The sequence below is a fragment of the Salvelinus fontinalis genome, chromosome 3, assembly GCF_029448725.1.
Source record: "Salvelinus fontinalis isolate EN_2023a chromosome 3, ASM2944872v1, whole genome shotgun sequence".
NCBI lineage: Eukaryota > Metazoa > Chordata > Actinopteri > Salmoniformes > Salmonidae > Salvelinus > Salvelinus fontinalis.
This window is the reverse complement of record NC_074667.1, coordinates 63,562,220-63,585,108: the sequence shown is the minus strand read 5'-3', so window position 1 is coordinate 63,585,108 and position 22,889 is coordinate 63,562,220. Positions and strand designations below refer to the sequence as shown.

The 22,889-nt window shown below is 44.6% G+C and overlaps 1 protein-coding gene across 5 annotated transcripts; it reads left to right on the top strand.

Moving 5' to 3' along the window:
- Positions 1 to 3: 3 nt before the first annotated feature.
- On the top strand, positions 4 to 19,407 carry LOC129851328 (ectonucleoside triphosphate diphosphohydrolase 7-like). 5 transcript variants are annotated; one of them, XM_055917792.1, is made up of 13 exons: positions 4 to 84; positions 2,466 to 2,574; positions 3,940 to 4,119; positions 4,316 to 4,521; positions 5,572 to 5,722; positions 5,892 to 5,995; positions 6,244 to 6,303; positions 8,647 to 8,798; positions 9,308 to 9,474; positions 12,160 to 12,484; positions 12,907 to 12,992; positions 16,242 to 16,403; positions 16,476 to 19,407. In XM_055917792.1, the coding sequence occupies exons 2-13, from the start codon at positions 2,567 to 2,569 to the stop codon at positions 16,690 to 16,692; spliced, it is 1,818 nt and encodes a 605-aa protein (XP_055773767.1). In that variant the 5' UTR covers positions 4 to 84; positions 2,466 to 2,566; the 3' UTR covers positions 16,693 to 19,407. The 5 variants fall into 5 exon arrangements, with proteins under 5 accessions (XP_055773767.1, XP_055773769.1, XP_055773768.1 ...); XM_055917793.1 differs by lacking the exon at positions 4 to 84 and adding an exon at positions 658 to 838 and having other exon boundaries at positions 8,650 to 8,798; XM_055917789.1 differs by lacking the exon at positions 4 to 84 and adding an exon at positions 658 to 838.
- The last annotated feature ends 3,482 nt before the right edge of the window (positions 19,408 to 22,889 follow it).

Below are 22,889 nucleotides of genomic sequence, written 5' to 3'. Positions count from 1 at the left end.
CCACCAGACCGACACTGTGGCTCAAGGGGAGGCTAAAGTCGGCAAGGGGAATAATGCACTTGGCGGACTGGAGAGGGCTTGTCAGTGAGTCACGCCGGAAACGGTTACATGATTGTGTATTTCACCAGTCAATCCTAATGAAATATGGAATGAATCCCAGCGATTGGCTGATTTACCGTGTAATTATTCATAAAATAAGGCGGGAATAGACCAAAGGGGCAGTGACACTTTTATAAGCTCCATTTTCGTAGCCACAGCAGTCACATGTTTTACTGTAGTGAGTTTCCGATCACCACCAAGGTCAATCATTTGATTCAAATGACATGCATCAGCGCTTATTGCGCATAGGGTTTAGTTATATTAAAATGTGTCCCCAACATTGGCTTCGAAGGTCGTCACTGTTCTGTCTACTGTGAAATTACTGCGTGAAATGATGCATGCCAGGCTCACTGTGCATGCAGTGCATGCAATGGAAGCGATGCAAGAATGTAAATGTATGCAGATAAATAATACACATCAAAAGATACATAACAGCTATAGATTTTAAACGGACCAATATCAATATGCCTTGGTCAAACATGATTGTACAAATCGCACGCACCACACGGGGGCATCATTCAGCACATTGGACAGCGACGTGTTCTGTGACGTGGCCACGTCGGCTACCGGAAGCTACGTCATCTGATGGATTTAAAGCTTTTTATTTTATTTTCCTGGGTGAGGATTAATCTCGTTAGAAGAAAATGTATTTTTGTTGTTAATCTGTGATTAAGGGGTAGGATCCACCGTGATTAAAACGACTGGAATGACGTGACGGCTAGAGTTAATTTGTATCAAAGTGAGTATGGAACGGTGACAATGTCACAGTGTATGGCTATATCTAGCCACCTGGCTACAGCTGTAGCATTCACCGGAAGCCGGTTAGTTATCAGTATTGTTGTTCTAGTTTTAGTCAATCCAAATCGCTATGTCAATACAAATTCTCTGCACAGGCCACATATTCATTCTTTGTTAAATTGCAGTCAGTGGGTGAAATGAGATTAGTTTAGCTTGTAGAGCTAACAATTTACTGGCAAGTAATACATCTTACATAACGTAAAACACTGTTTAAATAATAGATGAACTAGTTGGCAGAGCAACCTGGACTCAGGGGTAGACGTAACACGGCGGGGATGTAAAATATGGTATGTATGTATTAATGTGTGGATGCCAATCATCCAATTCGTATGATATGTTACGAATTGCAATTCGTTAGCTAGGTGGCTAACGTTAGCAAGGCTAGAAGTTAGGGTTAGGCGTAAAGTTAAATGGTAAGTGGAAGGGTTAGCTAACATGCAAAGTAGTTGCAAAGTTGCCTAAACATCAAACTGTTGCCATGGTTACTCCATGGATAATCAGTTTGAAAGAAGTCACTGTAAAAAAGACTCCATAGTCTCTACAAGCCAGAATGTTGATAAAAAAATGTATTTGAGGTCACTTTACAGGTTGTCGGTGCTGCCCTTTTGCCGGGAAGTAGTGGGGATCAAATGTACACAGTAAAGTATTGTTAAATAAAATACAATTGTTTACCTAAGTTTTTGCGGCACTGGTAGGTTCTGTCATGTGTATCTTACATCTCCTGACACATTTCACGTGATGCACCATATGTAAACAATAGCCGAATTTAACCAAACATTATAGACCAAAGCACATTCCCTCACAATCAGCTGGAAGTGCTTGTGAAATTTGCCAGCTGATTGCGTGGGACAACATTCGGTCTGTGCTTTGGTTAAACTCGGCCATTGCTGACATTTTGTGCAAGTTGCGTGCGAATTGCATCTGCATTGAAAATACTAACTGATATACAGACCAGCGTACTGAAAGTCTAGTTAATAACACTACTTTGTACATATTTTGCCTCAGATTACCTTCTACATAAGTATAAATCAGGTAATGTACATTCAAATGAATCTTTTCAACATTCTGACTTGTGATGGGATTGTTCACAAAAAGTGAGCCTACATGTTAACGACGAGAAAGGAGTCTACCTCTCACGTATTCATAGAGGCTAAAGTTGTCCGTGATGAGATTCGAACGTGCAACCTTTGGGTTGCTAGAAGTTCGCGTTCTACGCCCACCCTGACCAACCACACTCTAATTCTTTCCTTATGTAACCATACTAAACGTAACATATAATACTAATTTGAGTTGCCTGGATTTTCGTTTACTATGTTATGTTTAGTCTATGAGACCAGTCTGGGCAGAGGTAGGAGGGTGGGTTTCTATTGCACATGCATGTACTGTATCTATTCGTGTTGACACCGCTTGAACTCAACACATCTAGCTAGTTGGCTGTTCCTTGGTGCCTCTGTAATTTACAAATGATAGGCCTAGCTACCTATGTTTCATGTCCACAACTAACTGGAAGGGATACGTGGTGACTGACTTTTCTTCCGACTTGACAATCTCTATGTCCTTCTCTCTAGATCACCAGGGGAAAGCAACACCTGGGTCCACGTAGTACGTTCCCAACCATGAGGAGGTGACAGCCAGCTAACTCTGCTGCTAGGTCTTGCTGATTGGACATATGGCAAGGTAACACACACTTTTTATTTGTGGGTTGTGTTATTAGCCAATCTAGCTCGAATCTCTAACTGCGTAGGATAACCATCCATCGAAATACAGAGATATGTCTAGAGCTGGACCAGGGGTGGTGTGTCTAAAGCTGGACCAGGGGTGGTGTGTCTAGAGCTGGACCAGGGTTGGTGTGTCTAGAGCTGGACCAGGGGTGGTGTGTCTAGAGCTGGACCAGGGGTGGTGTGTCTAGAGCTGGACCGGGAGTGGTGAGTCCGGAGCTGGACCGGGGGTGGTGTGTCTGGAGCTGGACCGGGGCTGGTGTGTCTGGAGCTGGACCGGGGGTGGTGTGTCTGGAGCTGGACCGGGGGTGGTGTGTCTGGAGCTGGACCGGGGGTGGTGTGTCTGGAGCTGGACCGGGGGTGGTGTGTCTGGAGCTGGACCGGGGGTGGTGTGTCTGGAGCTGGACCGGGGGTGGTGTGTCTGGAGCTGGACCGGGGGTGGTGTGTCTGGAGCTGGACCGGGGGTGGTGTGTCTGGAGCTGGACCGGGGGTGGTGTGTCTGGAGCTGGACCGGGGGTGGTGTGTCTGGAGCTGGACCGGGGGTGGTGTGTCTGGAGCTGGACCGGGGGTGGTGTGTCTGGAGCTGGACCGGGGGTGGTGTGTCTGGAGCTGGACCGGGGGTGGTGTATCTAGAGCTGGACCGGGGGTGGTGTATCTAGAGCTGGACCGGGGGTGGTGTATCTAGAGCTGGACCGGGGGTGGTGTATCTAGAGCTGGACCGGGGGTGGTGTATCTAGAGCTGGACCGGGGGTGGTGTATCTAGAGCTGGACCGGGGGTGGTGTATCTAGAGCTGGACCGGGGGTGGTGTGTCTGGAGCTGGACCGGGGGTGGTGTGTCTGGAGCTGGACCGGGGGTGGTGTGTCTGGAGCTGGACCGGGGGTGGTGTGTCTGGAGCTGGACCGGGGGTGGTGTGTCTAGAGCTGGACCGGGGGTGGTGTGTCTAAAGCTGGACCAGGGGTGGTGTGTCCATAAACACTCTTCCCAGGTGGTGGATCAGAGAGGATTCAAAAAATAGAACAAAAAGTGAATCGGCACACTGGTATAATAGTGGTCTCAAAGGACAACGTCTGGACCACAAACTGGTTGTTCTTCAGAAGGACCACGAGGCAACACACACTAACTGGACGGCTGTATTGACCTGATGGCAGGATGTGAACTTCAGCATGTGTTTAGGTGAAGAGGTGTAATGTTTAGGATTGTCTGAAATGTTACCACAGTGTTATGTTATACAGAACTAGTAATGTAATAACTGCGCGTGTCCATGCGTTATGTTGTACTAGGTTATATCTATGATAGTAATGAAAACCTCCCCTCCTCCTCCAGGATCACTTTCTCATGCCTGCCAGCCTCCTGGTACTGCAGTGTGTCCTTGCTGTCTCTGGGCTGTGTGCCCAGGCAAAGGGCCTTCTTCCTGGTGTTCCTCACCTGCTCTGCCCTGGTTTTCCTGGGGGTCTACCAGACTGAGCTCTGGGGGCCCCAGCGCCACAGGGGACATGTCAACAAGTGAGTGAGACGTCAGCTGAACGGACAGACAGAATGACAGAGAGAGCGAGAGACAAACAGGCACACACACAAACAAACAAACAAACACACCACCAGGGTGTTTTCACTGTGCTACTACTAAGTCAACCCAGACTCTGCATTCATAGTGTATGGTGTCTAACATGTTTCTCTCTCCGTCTCCCGCTATCACCCCTAGATACCTCTCATCTGTGGAGACCATGGAGGCTACGGATGTCACCAACGCAGCTCTAAACTACGGGATCGTGGTGGACTGCGGCAGCAGCGGCTCCAGGGTGTATGTGTACTACTGGCCCCCCCACCATGGAAACCTCCACACCCTGCTGGACATCAGGCAGATGAGGGACCACGACCGCCACCCTGTGGTCAAGAAGATCAAACCTGGTGAGGAAAGAGTGTGGGTGGTGGGGCGGGGCTACAATAACAACAGCAGAGAACAACATAACTTTTGAATGACCAGGAGAAAGGGATGTTATCCTCACCACTGCCGTTGCCACATCACAGCAGAAACACGTCGTCTTTACTCTGTCAGATGCCCCTCGACCTCTTCACCTCTAGTACAGAGAGAACTAAGATACAGTAGTTACCGGTAACTGACAACATACAGGAAACGCCAGCAGAAAGTGTTTTAGTAGGGCGTTGAGCCGTTACAACTGCTAGAACAGATTCTACCATCTGTGTCTGGAACTCTGCTGGAGGGATCGTCCATTAGAAATCCCTTCATTTGATGTTGTTGATGGTGGTGGAAAACGCTGTCTCAGGTGCAGCCCAAGAATCTCCCGTAAGTGTTCAATTGGGTTGAGATCTGAACACATACACTTTAAACCCACTAAGCTCCTTTGGGACCCCTCTTTCAATGTCCCTGAGATCCTCTTATTCTAGCCATAGTAGCCAAAATGATGAGCAACTAGGTGTTTTTCTACATGACCCTAAGCATTATGGGATGTTAATTGCTTAATGAACTCAGGAACCACACTTGGGTGGAAGCACCTGCTTTCGGTATACTTTGTGTCCCCCATTTACTCAAGTGTTTCCTTTATTTTGGGAGTTACCTACATGTTCACCATGTGGGGGCGTGGCACCCCAGAGGAAGTTAGTTGTTGTCACACAGTGTGGAGGGTTTCTACCTGTTTTCCCTACTGTCAGGCCACACGTACACATGTCCTCAACCTGCTCCTTATCTCAACATTCTTTCCATTACCCCCTATTGGCCTGATACCTGAACACACTGGGACTGAGTAGGACCTCAATTGCTAAGCAGTTAGCAGCTGCTCTGTTCCCACTAAATGAACAGTAGAATTTACAGAGAAATAGTACATCTGCCCTGTTACACCCCAGCCAAGGCCACTACCTCATCCTCAACTCAGCTATCACTAACCTCTCTCGCTTCTCTCTCTCTTTCTCTCTCCTTCCTTTCTCCCCTTTCCTCTCCAGGTATTTCCACCATGGCGCTGAGCCCAGCCAAGGCCAGTGACTACCTCCACCCCCTCCTTTCCTTCGCTGCCACCCATGTCCCCAGGAAGAAACACAAGGAGACTCCTCTCTATATCCTCTGTACTGCTGGCATGAGACTGCTGCCTGAGAGGTAGGCCTCAGCTCTCCACCTCCACTTTGTCAGGGTTCAAGGGTCAGCTGGGGGTCAAGCACAGGATTCCCCCCTAGAGATCTGTGGGAGGTTTAGGGCATTGATTTATACATCTCTAACAGCGGTTTAAAAAGTGTGTTTATTTCTCCCCATGTCACTCCCCTCCCAGTCAGCAGGCTGCTATCCTGGAGGACCTGGTAAGAGATGTTCCAGTGGAGTTTGACTTCCTGTTCTCCAGCTCCCATGCAGAGGTGATCTCTGGGAAACAGGAAGGTGAGACAGAGAGCTGTGAGCCTGATGGGAATATGGTACAGTTATACCTAGACACTGATCGACTCCTGGGACCACCCATACATAAACTGTATCCATGCTCGACTAAGTGGCTTTTGATAAAAGTGTCTGCTGAATGTGTATATATTGGTGTGAAAAAAGGCCAAATGGTCTAATTGAACTAATATACTGCACCTGTCCTCTGTGTGTGCTTTGTGGCGTTAATGTTAACACTGCCTTTCTGCCCGCAGGTGTGTATGCATGGATTGGTATTAACTTTGTGTTGGGACGCTTTGACCATGCGGAGTACGGTGAGTGTGAGGTTATGGCTTCGTTGATGATGTCGCTTGTATGTCCACTGCAAAGGATGCGGCTGGATTTTCTATAGAGTTATGGCTTAGCTGTAGGCCTGAAACATATCGGTAGCCACCATTTTACAGGGCGTTAGATGCCGTACATGGCGGCTATACCCATGTCTCAAGGCTCGGTTAAGGCCTTCGCAGACGACGATTTTAGCCATGTTATGCCACGATTTTGCCGTCCCAAACAAAATATCCACGTCGTGGACAAATTCTTAGGTCGTAAACGATTATCGGCCGTCTTGGCTCATTTAGTGTGACCGGGTCTAGTAAGTAACGCCACGTGCGGTCGTAGGCTCTGACAAAGTTGTTGCAGTGTCAGAATTGATTTGCCTTTATCGTATAGTGTGGCTGGTGTTACGAGCCGATCCCGGTGACTGACCAATAGGAACACGGCCGGCACTGAGTATGCACACAATACGTTTATTGTGAATGTTCAGATTAATATAATAGTTTGATATAAATGTTTAGCCTACATGCGCTGCAAGAAGAACGTTTTTCCTGATAATCCTGTTTACATGGACACATCTGAAATCAGGCTACCTGATGGCCATTTTCAGCATTTATCAATCAAAATAAACATTCTACCACAGCGACCATGTTATTTTGGGGAAGCCTATATGATTCTGAGTTCGGACAAATAAAGTTTGTATGTGAAAAGTATTTCTAAGATGCATAGGGGGAGAGCCAGGGCGAAAGTAACGCACCCATTTGCTCAGATAATACAGAAGCTAGAACGACGTAGTGAAGTCAGCACGTTCCCAATGCAGAGGATGAGCTCCCTGCAAAAAACCAGCCCAGTCTGAACCTGTGTCGCCAAGTTATTAACAAAACGTGGTTTTGAGTGACGTTAAAAAATAGCGACCCGGAAGTGTTTTCCGGCTGTGGAGTTGTTTAGGGGTTTTAAGGTTCCAAACATACTTAGTTTTCTTCACCAATCTAGTGATTAAATGACAGCATAGGTTCCAAGTATCATGCTAGCTAGTCTTGGGTATTAGCCTGGGAGAAGTTACAGGAAAGAAGGGTGGGACGAAAGTAACACAATGTAAACTGATGACCTGGAATAAAATAAACTCAACTTCTAAGCACAGGCCATTGTCTCATCTCCCTCTAGTTCATATTGCTCTTATAATGTCAGCCAAACATTAACACGTGACGGAATGTTTGAAAATGATATGACATCATTACAATTCTGCCTTAATCAATTGACTTGACAGATCAGCTTTTCACAAACTTTTTTTGGCAGGTTAATGGTTAAAAATATATATCTTATATATATTCTGGTGGTCAGTTACCTTCTGTCAAGCCATGAAAATGTGATGAGCATGAGGATTTTGCCGTTTGTGAAGAGAATGAAGTCGTTTATTCTATCAAGACACGAGAAGCGCGCATGACAAGGACAGCTGCAGCGCACCTGATTGGTAGAGCTAATCATGAATAGTCACTGATTATTGTGAACAACAACTCCCACTACGTACCATTAAAGTGAGATGAGAAAATGATGGTTAATATAGCTATTATGTGATCCATTTTAGTCCCATTTTTAATATTGTGGTTGGTTAATTTTCATAAATTACGAACCTAATAGCATTAATTATTCAAATCGACACAAACATGAAATGATGGCTGACGGTACATTTGTTGAAAGTAACGAGCATTACAAACTAGGAACATGGAGATACTGTAGATATTGTGCACTTCTCACCAACTGTTATTTCCGTCCCAAAGCTGTGTTACTCCCTCCCTGTTGGCAGGTACAAAAGTAACGTTGCCGTAGTTCTGTGTTCTCTGTCTATTTCATTTAAACTAATTTACCCTAGAAGTGCTATTACAGTTGCTAATGGTAGAGGACATGTATAAGTTGTGTGTCGTAAAATATGGTGTCTCTAGCTCTATCGATCTCTGACTAATTAGGGAAAAAACTGTGTTACTTTCGTCCCGGTTCTCCCTTTCAGTTTTTACTAACTCCACTCACATGCGCAGATCAAATACAGAACTGAAGCAAGTTGTAAAATCTGGCCAGGATGATAAAGATTTTTATTTGGTAACATTGCGCAGTGTGACATGATAATCGTGAAAGACTGAATCCGACTAGCTAATTATGATGATGAACCAGATTCGACAGCATCTGATTGCGTGTTTGCCAAAGTGTGATGCCGGGGTTTGTGTATATGGACATGCATTGTCCTTTTGAACCGACTGGGTAAAAAATGTAAGTTGATCATTCATACCTTTTACGTACGTACCTACATTTGACCGGTTACCCATCGTTGACCTGACACTCAATTTTCCTAGAAGATGATGCAATGGTGGAGGTCACTACAGGGTCACAGAACCATCACCCAATTAGCCGGCGGCGTACAGTGGGCATCATGGACATGGGCGGAGCCTCGCTGCAGATCGCCTATGAGGTGCCTAGCGCGGTCCACTTCAGTTCACCTGAACAGGTAAGGAAGGATCCACCTGAGAGCTATCATTCTCATTCTATTTGTGTGGTATGACTGGCTGTTGTGTATACTGGTAGGCCTGATGTTAGGGTTTAGTAAACCACACCATGTATTGGAGATAATGTCTGCGTCCTGATTCGCCACACCAGGGTCGTATTCATTAGGGCACACCGTAGCGAAACGTTTTGTAACGGAAAAAAGAACATGAGCATTTCTTATTGGACACATTCAGGTAGTCCTTCCCTGTTTCCGTGCGTTTTCTTCCATTTGGTGCCTTTATGAATCTCCCTTTTATCGCAAATAATTGAACGCCAAGATCTTTACAAAGCTTTTATTCAAGGAGTAGGGTGAAGTTGCTACTGATCTTGGGCCAGTTTAGCATTTTCCGCACTAAGGGTTATGGTTAGAATTGGGAAGCTGACTTTAGATGGGTACCCAGGGGAAACTTCACCCCAGAGCAGGATGTTATGGTTGAAGTCATGTATGTGGTTCTCTGTCTCCCTCTACAGGAGGAGTCTGGTAAGAGCCTGCTGGCAGAGTTTAACCTGGGCTGTGATTCAGAGCACACGCAGCACGTCTATCGTGTATATGTCACCACCTTCCTGGGCTTCGGGGGGAACATGGCTCGACAACGCTACGAAGACCAGCTGGTCAACTCCACCATCACCAAGAACAGGTAGGACCGGCAGGGGGACACACACACGGACGCAGAGAGAGCGAGACACACACACACACACACACACACACACACACACACACACACACACACACACACACACACACACACACACACACACACACACACACTCACACATACACGCATACATACATGCATACATACATATACATACATATACATACATACATACATGCATGCATACATACATACATACATATACATATACATACATACATACATACATATACATACATATACATGCATACATGCATACATGCATACATGCATACATGCATACATACATACATACATACATACAGTGCCTATTTAGACCCCTTGACTTTTTTTCTTCATCAATCTACACACAATACCCCGTTATAAAAAATCAGTGGCGTAAAGTACTTAAGTAATGGTACTTTAAAGTACTACTTAAGTAGTTTTTTGGGGTGTCTGTACTTTACTTTTATATTTTTATCTACTTTCACTTTTATTTCACTACATTTCTAAAGAAAATAATGTACTTTTTACTCCAAACATTTTCCCTGACACCCAAAAGTACTCATTACATTTAGAAAATAGTCCAATTCACACACTTATCAAGAGAACATCCCTGGTCCTCCCTACTGCCTCTGATCTGACGGACTCACTAAACACATGCTTTGTTTGTAAATGATGTCTGAGTGTTGGAGTGTGCCTCTGGCTATCTGTAAATGATGTCTGAGTGTTGGAGTGTGCCCCTGGCTATCTGTAAATGATGTCTGAGTGTTGGAGTGTGCCCCTGGCTATCCTTAAAAAAAGAAAATGGTGCTCGTCTGGTATGCGTAATATAAGGAATGTGAAATGATTTATGTTTTTACTTTTGATACTTAAGTATATTTAAAACCAAATATTTTTAGACTTTTACTCAAGTAGTATTTTACTGGTTGACTCAACTTGTTGATTTGGTTCATTTTCTATTATTGATTCATTCTATTATTTTCTATTAAGTTATCTTTACTTCTACTCAAGTATGACAATTGGGTACTTTTTCCACCACTGTAAAAAAACAAAAAACATATGACATTTACATAAGTATTCAGACCCTTTACTCAGTACTTTGTTACAGCCTTGAGTCTTCTTGGGTATGTCTTTACAAGCTTGGCACATTTGTATTTTGGGAGTTTCTCTCATTCTTCTCTGCAGATCCTCTCAACCTCTGTCAGGTTGGATGGGGAGCATTGTTGCGCAGCTATTTTCAGGTCTCTCCAGAGATGTTCGATCAGGTTCAAGTCCGGGCCACTCAAGGACATTCAGAGACTTGTCCTGAAGCCACTCCCGCGTTGTCTTGGTTGTGTGCTTAGGGTCGTTTTTACTGTTATTTAGCAGTTATTTAACTCAGCAAGTCAGTTAAGAACAAATTCTTATTTACAATGATGGCCTACCCCGGCCGACGCTGGGCCAATTGTGCGCCGCCCTGTGGGACTCCCAATCACGGCTGGATATGATGCAGCCTGGATTTGAACCAGGTGCTGCAGTGACTCCTCTTTCACTGAGATGCAGTGTCTTAGACCACTGGAAAACATCCCCACAACATGATGCTGCCACCACCATGCTTCACCGTAGGGATGGTGCCAGGTTTCCTCCAGATGTGACCTTGGCATTCAGGCCAAAGAGTTCAATCTTGGTTTCATCAGACCAGAGAATCTTGTTTCTCATGGTCTGAGAATCCTTTAGGTGCCTTTTGGCAAACTCCAAGCAGGCTGTCATGTGCCTTTTTACTGAGGAGTGGCTTCCATCTGGCCAGTCTGCCATTAAGGTCTGATTGGTGGAGTACTGCAGAGATGGTTGTCCTTCTGGAAGGTTCTCCCATTTCCAGAGAGGAACTCAAGAGTTCTTGGTCACCTCCCTGACCAAGGCCTTTCTCCCCCGATTGCTCAGTTTGGCCGGGCGGCCAGTTCTAGGAAGAGTCTTGGTGTTTCCAAATTTCTTCCATTTTAAGAATGATGGAAGCCACTGTGTTTTTGGGGACCTTCAATGCTGCAGACATTTTTTTGGTGCCCTTCCTCAGATCTGTGCCTCGACACAATCCTTTCTCGGAGCTCTGCGGGCAATTCCTTCGACCTCATGGCTTGGTTTTTGCTCTGACATGCACTGTCAACTGTGGGACCTTATATAGACAGGTGTGTGCCTTTCCAAATCATGTCCAATCAATTTAATTTACAACAGGTGGACTCCAATCAAGTTGTAGAAATGGAAACAGGATGCACCTGAGCTCAATTTCGAGTCTCATAGCAAAGGGTCTGAATACTTTTATATGAATAAGGTATTTCTGTTTTTTATTTTTAATACATTTGCAAACATTTCTAAAAACCTGTTTTCACTTTGTCATTATGGGGTATTGTGTGTAGATTGCTGAGGATAAATTTTTTTTTATTTTTATAATAAGGCTGTAATGCAACAAAATGTGGAAAAAGTCAAGGGGTCTGAATACTCAACAAAGGCACCGTACGTACATACATACATACATACATACACAAAGGCACACACACATACAGACACATTCACACTTGCATAAACAGAGGGTCACATTCTTAAATTCCTCACCATCCTCCAATTTCATCTCAACACCTTGTGTTAGAACTCAATGATTGATTGATCGACTGACTATCCCTTCCTTCGTGTCACTTTCTGGTTGTCCTCCAGACTGACAGGCGATCAGACAGGCATGATGGAAGCCACGCCCCTTGCAGACCCATGCCTCCCTGTCGGCCTATCAGACGTGGTGCGTCGGGACGGCCGTGCGGTCCACCTGAGAGGGCAGGGGGACTGGGCGCGGTGTCAGGGGGCAGTCAGGCCTTTCCTGGGTCTCCACAACGGCACCATGGGATCCCCCAGGGGGGTGTACCAGGCCCCCATCGACTACAGCAACTCAGAGTTCTATGGCTTCTCTGAGTTCTTCTACTGCACCGAGGATGTACTGAGGATGGGGGGACCGTATGACAGCGCCAAGTACTCCAAGGCTGCCACGGTAACCACAGCTCATCATTCTAGAACTTATCATGATCAGATATTCTAGACCTGGGTTTCCTCTGTCATTACCTAGGCAGGTTAGGCTTCTCCTCACCTAGCTCTCTTGTTCCCGATTTTTAAAAAGTCTGGTTTCAACAACAACAACAAAAATCCTTGGAAGATGCCTTTCTGTGCAAAGAAATCTAAGGGAAAATATTGGTTTCGTGAAAGGAAAGAAAATGACTTGTTTGTCATTCTCTTCAAGTTAGCCTTGTACCAGTCTGTTTGTGTCGTCACGCCACTCCTTGTCAGGTTTGGCATGATGAGGAGTTGGAACGATAGCACAAACAGATCTGGGAACAGGCTGTCTTTTAAGCTCTTATATCGCCAAGAGATCTTTCCAGGAGGTAACTCCGTTCTCCCCTGTCTGTCTGTCTGCAGGACTATTGTGCCACCAAGTGGTCAACCCTCACCAAGCGTCTAGACAGCAAGCTGTTCTCTAAACAAGCGGACTCCTCCAGACTGAAGTAAGAAACCCTTCAACGCAGTTACCCTCTCTACCGCTGTACTCCATATGTCTACTAGATATTCATCTATTACCATCTGTAAACCCAGTTACCCTCTCTACCGCTGTACTCCATATGTCTACTAGATATTCATCTATTACCATCTGTAAACCCAGTTACCCTCTCTACCGCTGTACTCCATATGTCTACTAGTTATTCATCTATTACCATCTGTAAACCCAGTTACCCTCTCTACCGCTGTACTCCATATGTCTACTAGATATTCATCTATTACCATCTGTAAACCCAGTTACCCTCTCTACCGCTGTACTCCATATGTCTACTAGATATTCATCTATTACCATCTGTAAACCCAGTTACCCGCTCTACCGCTGTACTCCATATGTCTACTAGATATTCATCTATTACCATCTGTAAACCCAGTTACCCGCTCTACCGCTGTACTCCATATGTCTACTAGATATTCATCTATTACCATCTGTAAACCCAGTTACCCTCTCTACCGCTGTACTCCATATGTCTACTAGATATTCATCTATTACCATCTGTAAACCCAGTTACCCTCTCTACCGCTGTACTCCATATGTCTACTAGTTATTCATCTATTACCATCTGTAAACCCAGTTACCCTCTCTACCGCTGTACTCCATATGTCTACTAGATATTCATCTATTACCATCTGTAAACCCAGTTACCCTCTCTACCGCTGTACTCCATATGTCTACTAGATATTCATCTATTACCATCTGTAAACCCAGTTACCCGCTCTACCGCTGTACTCCATATGTCTACTAGATATTAATCTATTACCATCTGTAAACCCAGTTACCCGCTCTACCGCTGTACTCCATATGTCTACTAGTTATTCATCTATTACCATCTGTAAACCCAGTTACCCTCTCTACCGCTGTACTCCATATGTCTACTAGATATTCATCTACGTCCATCTGTAAACCCAGTTACCCGCTCTACCGCTGTACTCCATATGTCTACTAGTTATTCATCTATTACCATCTGTAAACCCAGTTACCCTCTCTACCGCTGTACTCCATATGTCTACTAGATATTCATCTATTACCATCTGTAAACCCAGTTACCCTCTCTACCGCTGTACTCCATATGTCTACTAGATATTCATCTATTACCATCTGTAAACCCAGTTACCCTCTCTACCGCTGTACTCCATATGTCTACTAGATATTCATCTATTACCATCTGTAAACCCAGTTACCCTCTCTACCGCTGTACTCCATATGTCTACTAGATATTCATCTATTACCATCTGTAAACCCAGTTACCCGCTCTACCGCTGTACTCCATATGTCTACTAGATATTCATCTATTACCATCTGTAAACCCAGTTACCCTCTCTACCGCTGTACTCCATATGTCTACTAGTTATTCATCTATTACCATCTGTAAACCCAGTTACCCGCTCTACCGCTGTACTCCATATGTCTACTAGATATTCATCTATTACCATCTGTAAACCCAGTTACCCTCTCTACCGCTGTACTCCATATGTCTACTAGATATTCATCTATTACCATCTGTAAACCCAGTTACCCGCTCTACCGCTGTACTCCATATGTCTACTAGATATTCATCTATTACCATCTGTAAACCCAGTTACCCTCTCTACCGCTGTACTCCATATGTCTACTAGATATTCATCTATTACCATCTGTAAACCCAGTTACCCTCTCTACCGCTGTACTCCATATGTCTACTAGATATTCATCTATTACCATCTGTAAACCCAGTTACCCTCTCTACCGCTGTACTCCATATGTCTACTAGATATTCATCTATTACCATCTGTAAACCCAGTTACCCTCTCTACCGCTGTACTCCATATGTCTACTAGATATTCATCTATTACCATCTGTAAACCCAGTTACCCGCTCTACCGCTGTACTCCATATGTCTACTAGATATTCATCTATTACCATCTGTAAACCCAGTTACCCTCTCTACCGCTGTACTCCATATGTCTACTAGTTATTCATCTATTACCATCTGTAAACCCAGTTACCCGCTCTACCGCTGTACTCCATATGTCTACTAGATATTCATCTATTACCATCTGTAAACCCAGTTACCCTCTCTACCGCTGTACTCCATATGTCTACTAGATATTCATCTATTACCATCTGTAAACCCAGTTACCCTCTCTACCGCTGTACTCCATATGTCTACTAGATATTCATCTATTACCATCTGTAAACCCAGTTACCCGCTCTACCGCTGTACTCCATATGTCTACTAGATATTCATCTATTACCATCTGTAAACCCAGTTACCCTCTCTACCGCTGTACTCCATATGTCTACTAGATATTCATCTATTACCATCTGTAAACCCAGTTACCCTCTCTACCGCTGTACTCCATATGTCTACTAGATATTCATCTATTACCATCTGTAAACCCAGTTACCCTCTCTACCGCTGTACTCCATATGTCTACTAGATATTCATCTATTACCATCTGTAAACCCAGTTACCCTCTCTACCGCTGTACTCCATATGTCTACTAGATATTCATCTATTACCATCTGTAAACCCAGTTACCCTCTCTACCGCTGTACTCCATATGTCTACTAGTTATTCATCTATTACCATCTGTAAACCCAGTTACCCTCTCTACCGCTGTACTCCATATGTCTACTAGATATTCATCTATTACCATCTGTAAACCCAGTTACCCTCTCTACCGCTGTACTCCATATGTCTACTAGATATTCATCTATTACCATCTGTAAACCCAGTTACCCTCTCTACCGCTGTACTCCATATGTCTACTAGATATTCATCTACGTCCATCTGTAAACCCAGTTACCCTCTCTACCGCTGTACTCCATATGTCTACTAGATATTCATCTATTACCATCTGTAAACCCAGTTACCCTCTCTACCGCTGTACTCCATATGTCTACTAGATATTCATCTATTACCATCTGTAAACCCAGTTACCCTCTCTACCGCTGTACTCCATATGTCTACTAGATATTCATCTATTACCATCTGTAAACCCAGTTACCCTCTCTACCGCTGTACTCCATATGTCTACTAGATATTCATCTATTACCATCTGTAAACCCAGTTACCCGCTCTACCGCTGTACTCCATATGTCTAATAGATATTCATCTATTACTATCTGTCTGGAAATGCCTATCTAATAAAAATGGAATGCATATTGTGCATACTCAGCATACCTCACCTCATCAACCACCTCTCTCCCTGTCCAGGTACCAGTGTTTTAAGTCAGCCTGGATGTTCCAGGTGCTCCACTCAGGCTTCAGGTTCCCTAAGGACTACCCCAGCCTGAAGACTGCTCAGCTGGTCTATGACAAGGAGGTGCAGTGGACCCTGGGAGCCATCCTGTTTAAGACACGCTTCCTGCCTCTCAGGTCAGTAGGCACTTCTTGTGTGTGTCTGTCTGTGTGTCTGTCTGTTATTAATCCATCTCTCCTCTCAAACAGGGACCTCCAGGCAGAGTCGTTTAAACAGGGCCACTCCAACTGGCTGCGTTCCTCCTTCGTCTACAACCATTACCTGTTTTTTGCCTGTATCCTGGTTGTCCTGCTGGCCATTCTGCTGTACATCCTCCGCCTCCGCAGGATCCACCAGCGAGAACAGAGGCAGGCTGAGGCCCTGGACCTGCTCTGGGTGGAGGAGGGGGAGGCTCTTCTGGCCTGATCCAGGATCCGTTTAGACTCTGAATCTTTCTTGACCTGAGGCCTTGGGTGTGGGGGGGGTTACTGATCTAGGATGAGTGGAGATGCTCTCAGTAACTGGTGTTCATAGCCTGGTATGCACAGCTCTAGGATCAACCTTTCACCCTCTTAGTTGTAGGCTTGACTGGTGCTCTATTTGTTAAGAGGCACTGATCTAGGATCAGATGATCAACCACAAATCATGACCTTGACTGGAACCAACGGCCTGTTGGGACAATGATCTAGGACCAGCTTAGTCACGCTGAATCATAACGTTGACTAATGGCTAGAAATGCAATAGCAACGTCATCCTACAACGAAGGTTTGAATTATGGGGGTGCTGGACACTCCCGTTTTTACACATCTTTACACCCCAGATACAGATATCAACGCTGACCTGACCGCGAGCTCCCTCGTAAAACAGAAAATATCAACCAAGGTCCAAATCACTATTTATAGTAACCTCTGACCTAGAGTGTTGATGTAAACATAAGTAGGAGGGACCATGGAACTGGACCCTTCAAAAGGGGGAGGAGAATTGCAGGATGTGGGCGAAACATCATAAAGAGGGAACTGGATCGTTAAAACAACGAAACAGGAAAATCCCAACAGGTGAAAGACTGAGGACCGAGCCATTCTATTTCTATTGTAGGTTATTCACTGTTGCAGAGGGACCACTGTATTGGCCATTTTGTTTGAAGGAAGGTGAAGCTTGACGTTTGAGGCTGAAGTTGTCCTTAACCACAGATCTAGAATCAAGTAACCTACTCCTAATCCTAACCTTAACCATTAGGGGAATGCAAATAAAATCTGACCCTGTATCTGTGGTTAGGGGTAACTTCTAGCTACTCTTTGTTGAAAAGGTTGCCTTTGATTGTCTGTTTGGACAGTATTGTAACCATGACGATACCAACTTTGTGTCTGACCAGTATACTTCCTGTAAATCTCACAAACAGGAAGTGCATTAATTCCTTAATAATCCCACTGTGGTAATGCTTTTGATTTGAAGCTTTCAAATAGAAAAAGGCTTTATTGATTTGTATTGAAAAACTACAATGAGGAATCAAACATGGGGCGGAAGGTAGCCTAGTGGTTAGAGCGTTGGGCCAGTAACCGAAAGGTTGCTTGATCGAACCCCCGAGATGACAAGGTAAAAATCTGTCGTTCTGCCCCTGAACAAGGCAGTTAACCCACTGTTCCCCGGGCGCCGAAGACGTGGATGTCGATTATGGCAGCCCCCCGCACCTCTCTGATTCAGAGGGGTTAAATGCAGAAGACACATTTCAGTTGAATGCATTCAGTTGTACAACTGACTAGGTATCCCCCTTTCCCTTCTCAAACTATTTATTACAGGGGTTCATTGAATCCGAAATGTTTGAGATGTATCTTCTTAACGTTTTTAAGCGGTTTGTTTTGGTGCTGGGAACAGTTTGTTCTGAGCCAGTTCTGTTGATGACAAGCTAGGAGAGTGAAACGGGTTGTCAGTGTTTCATGGATTGAAGTTGATGCCGTCTGATTGCATTGTGTTGAACTGTGGTACAAACACACACAACTGAACTCCAAGATGTGTGTTACGGTCGGTCTATGTCAGACTGTCAATGTTAGTTACCCACCAGCTCCTCACCTGCCCTGTACTGTAAATATCCAATCAGCCATCACTATCGGTCTTCTCTACTCCTCTTGATAATGTTGGGAGGTATTGCTGTTGTTAAATGAGATGCATTGAATTGCTAATAAAAGGAGCTGTCTTGTTATTTTGAAGCTGTATAATTTGAGTGGTCACAATGCAAGTGGAAGTGTAGCGTCAGTGATTTTAATGTCAATTCTTCACACTTGCTTTTGACTGTTTCTACGGCTGAAATCTTCAAGTGCAGCATTTGAATGTGATCTTATACCATCCCTCGGTTTTACCTCTTGTCAGTTTTTGACCAGTTTGTTTTATTGTAGATTTTAACAAGAGGAAGGGGGCCTCTAATTGTTGCAGCTCTATTTTGAATTTTGACTCTTCCTAAAGAAGGGCCAATGATCAACTGGACCAAGGTTGTGTTCCAAATGGCACCCTATTCCCTATATAGTGCACTACGTTAGAGCGGGGCCCTATTCCCTATATAGTGCACTACTTTAGAGCGGGGCCCTATTCCTTATATAGTGCACTACGTTAGAGCGGGGCCCTATTCCCTATATAGTGCACTACTTTAGAGCGGGGCCCTATTCCCTATATAGTGCACTACTTTAGAGCGGGGCCCTATTCCCTATATAGTGCACTACGTTAGAGCGGGGCCCTATTCCCTATATAGTGCACTATGTTAGAGCGGGGCCCTATTCCCTATATAGTGCACTACTTTAGAGCGGGGCCCTATTCCCTATATAGTGCACTACGTTAGAGTGGGGCCCTATTCCCTATATAGTGCACTACTTTAGAGCGGGGCCCTATTCCCTATATAGTGCACTACGTTAGAGCGGGGCCCTATTCCCTATATAGTGCACTACTTTAGAGTGGGGCCCTATTCCCTATATAGTGCACTACGTTAGAGTAGGTCCCATAGGGCTTGGGATTAAAGTATTGCACAATGTAGTAAATAGGGTGTCATTTGGGGCGTAATCCGAACTGTCTTGTCGGTCTCTTGTTGAGGAAAAATAACTCAACATGGATGTGGAAAACAAACATCTGTTTTAAATAAATCAACGTTTTAAAACATGTTGCTTCTCTTTGGGTACTTTCTCTTGGTATATGTTTAGAGCCAGGGTCGTATTCATTAGTGAACATGGTAGCAAAAATGTTTTGCCACGGAAAACCAAGTTTTCTTATTGAACAAGTTCAGGTAGTCCCTCCCTGTTTCATTCCATTTCTTCTGTTTGGTGCCTAGTATATACGACCGAGCTGGTTTAGCAGGTCTTGGTAACTTGTGTCAATGTGCCCTGACATGAGCCGAGGTTGGCAGTTGGCACTTTCCAGGGCATTCTGGGTGTTTATATCATCCTGGTACGAGAGACGGGCGCAGGTCAATGTGTGTGCCAACGGACCAAGGCTGACTCTCCCCGTTTTACTTTCTTCAGGGACGGAATTATCCGGAATAAAACTCTTGGGTTTTGCTTTCTCTCAGTTTGCTAACGATGTAGGAAAGGAAACAAGGAAAGGAAACAAGAAGGGGAAGCTTTAAGAAGATTCGGCCACTGTCCAAACAAATTATTATCTAGGGAAACAAAAAGAGCACCCTTACCAATGTGTTTTCTTAAAAATATACTTTAATACAACAGCTGCATATAAATATTAAAATATACATTATACTCACACAAAACAGAAAACAAAAATATTATGCTGCTATTTGTACGGCACTTTGTACTTTTTTTTCTTGCTGCTTTTTAATGTTTTTTTTAAATGTTATTCCATTCTGTATTTTGCCAATCCAAAGCGTTTATTGTACTATTGTGATTATTGTAGGTTATTGAAAACAGAGGAGGGGGTTAGAGGAGTTGTGAAGGGATATGGGGGGTGTTGTGAAGGGATATGGGGGGTGCTGTACATGACATGATGACATGGTGTTCTGGAATGTATCCTGTTTGTAGTCCAGAAGAGACTTTTTGCAGTTCCTAAAGAGCTCCTCGTGTTCTAGAATCTGTGTTCTAGAATGTCCATTCCTCTTCTTTGCTCTGTTAGAAAATCATTGGTTTGGGTATCATTTGTTTTCCTCTGTCTGTCCGTGTCTGACAGTCCTGATGGGGTTTAGGGTAACAAACCCAGAGTCTCCGAGCTCTCCTCTCGGGGCGTCACGTCATCTTTGAAACAGGAGAGGGCCTCCAGTCTCTGGGAGGACAATGTGTGGGTGGGTGTGTGTGTGTGTGTGAGAGAGTCTTCAGTTCAGGACCAGTCACTGAGGGGTCACTGTAGTCCCACCAGGGTCATCTTACATCCGAGCCCATTCAGGCTTTAAACAAAGCACACACAAGCCTTCTTCAGCTCTCTCTCTCTCACACACACACACACTGATTGGGCTGAGGGGGAATTCACCTCCTTCCTTAGTTTCATCGATTTCAGACAGTGAATGGAGAGAATAGTGTTCTCCACCTACAGAAGACCAACTAGATTAGAACACGAGGTAATGCTCCATTCTTCCTGGTATGAACATGGAAAAAGTAGGCAGAATACTTTGTATTGTTGTCAACCTCGTTATAACATACTACAGTATGGGCCTAGACATTTGGCAGAAAAATGCATCCTACAAATGTGTAATAAGTAATACAGTGCTCAAACTTGTTGTTGAACTGTTAGTCAGTTCAAACTGGATTCAGCCCTTGTTGTCGATTGCTCAAAGGCCTTCTAGAACTGTGTTTCTAAAGGCAGTATTATCAGGAAGGATCTGTCTCTGGGATCGGCTAGCTCTGCCTTTCGGTCTGTCAGAGCCGAATCGTTTAGCTTCCCTTTAGTGTGAGGCTGTGTTGGACCAGGGAGCTGGGCTGAAATGGCACCCTATAGGGGACAACTTCTGACCAGCGCTGAGTCCTATGGGCCCTGGTGAAAAGTTGTGCACTATATCTTGAACGGGGAGTCAGTTCGGATGCACCCAATCTGTGATCGGCCAGATGGCTGGATTCTCCCCCCCCCCCCCCCCCCCCCCAACTGTATGCCAGGTGGCAAATCGGACTGAAGGTGGAGATCTGACTCGACTACTTTCCCCTGGCACCCCCCTCTATTCAAGGTAAAACATAAACAGTGTTCTGAGTAGCAGAGTGAGTGGGAGGAATGCTAGCTGAGCGTAGAGAGAGAGAGTGTTCTTGCCAAGACCTCGCCGCCACTCCCGTTCCATCAAAGTTAACCCAAAACACAACCCATGAAACGGTACATGAACAGGAAGAGAAAAAAACAAATCCAGTTAGTGTAGGCCTAAGTGGGAGGGAAAAACGACAGTTTGAGTTTGTTAAAGTTATTTCTACAGTTGTTGTTGTTGTTGCAGAAAGCAGCAGGAGGGCAGTGCTAGTGCTCCTGCCAGAGAAGAGATCGTGTGACTGTTCTGGCACGGTGTGTGTGTGTGTGGAGAAGAGAAGCCTCCCAGAGAGAGAAATATATAACCACAGTACAGTAACACTCACTCTCCACCATTTTACCAACACAGAGAGAGGCAGTCAACCAAGGCTTGAATTCCAATGTCAATACTACCCAGCTCGAAATACATGATAGAAATGACTTTATCAGGACCAGATTACAACCAGTTCTGCTAATAAACTAGTTGTAATTATTATTTCAACCAGCTTTTGCCCACTGGGTACACAACACTATCTGCCCACTACATTGCTCCATAATACATGGTACAGTAGTATGCTAGTATGGACATTTGGAACACACCAAGTCCTAACTTAACTTTGAGTTGAATTTTCACTTAGTCATGTAGTGAAATCAATGGGAAAATGTAACTTACGTGGAAGTTACTATTCACCCCTAAAAGAGATGATGATTATCATACTAGCCACTCTGAGCTCAAATCACAACGGGTGTTTGTGGATTCATCATGATACACATTATGAGTAACGTAAAAAAACATTCAGAGAGCATTGTGTTGTTTTGGGCGATTTGGAAGAGGTCTGTCTCCTAGTAAAAGGACAGTGCCTCAACGTAATGTCAGACCTGACTGTCCATTTGGTCGTCCTCTCCAGTGTATCTTCTTTTAATCCAGCCACCATCTGTCTTTGGCATCGTGTTCCCTTACAGTGCTCCGGGCTGCGTTCAGGACTACCAAAGTTACACGAAAACGTTCCAGATTGAAGCCTGATAAGGAGTTTTTCGGTTTTGTACTAGGTAATAACCATCCTGTGTCCTCTTGCTCTGTTTTAAACTTTTAAAACTGCTTCATTCCTTCCTTCCTCTCCTCCTTGAAAATCATATTAGTGATAATGTCAAGGAAGAGAAGGATGTTTTTTTTAAAGTATTGAAACAGTGTTTCTAAGTATCTTCACACCTCAGTTTTGAGGACCATCACCGCAGCAGCAGCCGGTGCACCTGAGCGCCAAATAGTTGAAGGTAAATGACCCTTTAGTATGCTGGTGGGGCGTTCTAAAGGATGGAATTTCCATAGGTGAGAATGGAACGTTTTTATGGAACATTGGCTCTGGAACGCAGCCCGGTTTCTCAAGGTTGGTTCTCTTTGAAAAAACAGAACAGTATTGCTTAACATCGCCATGGTGATC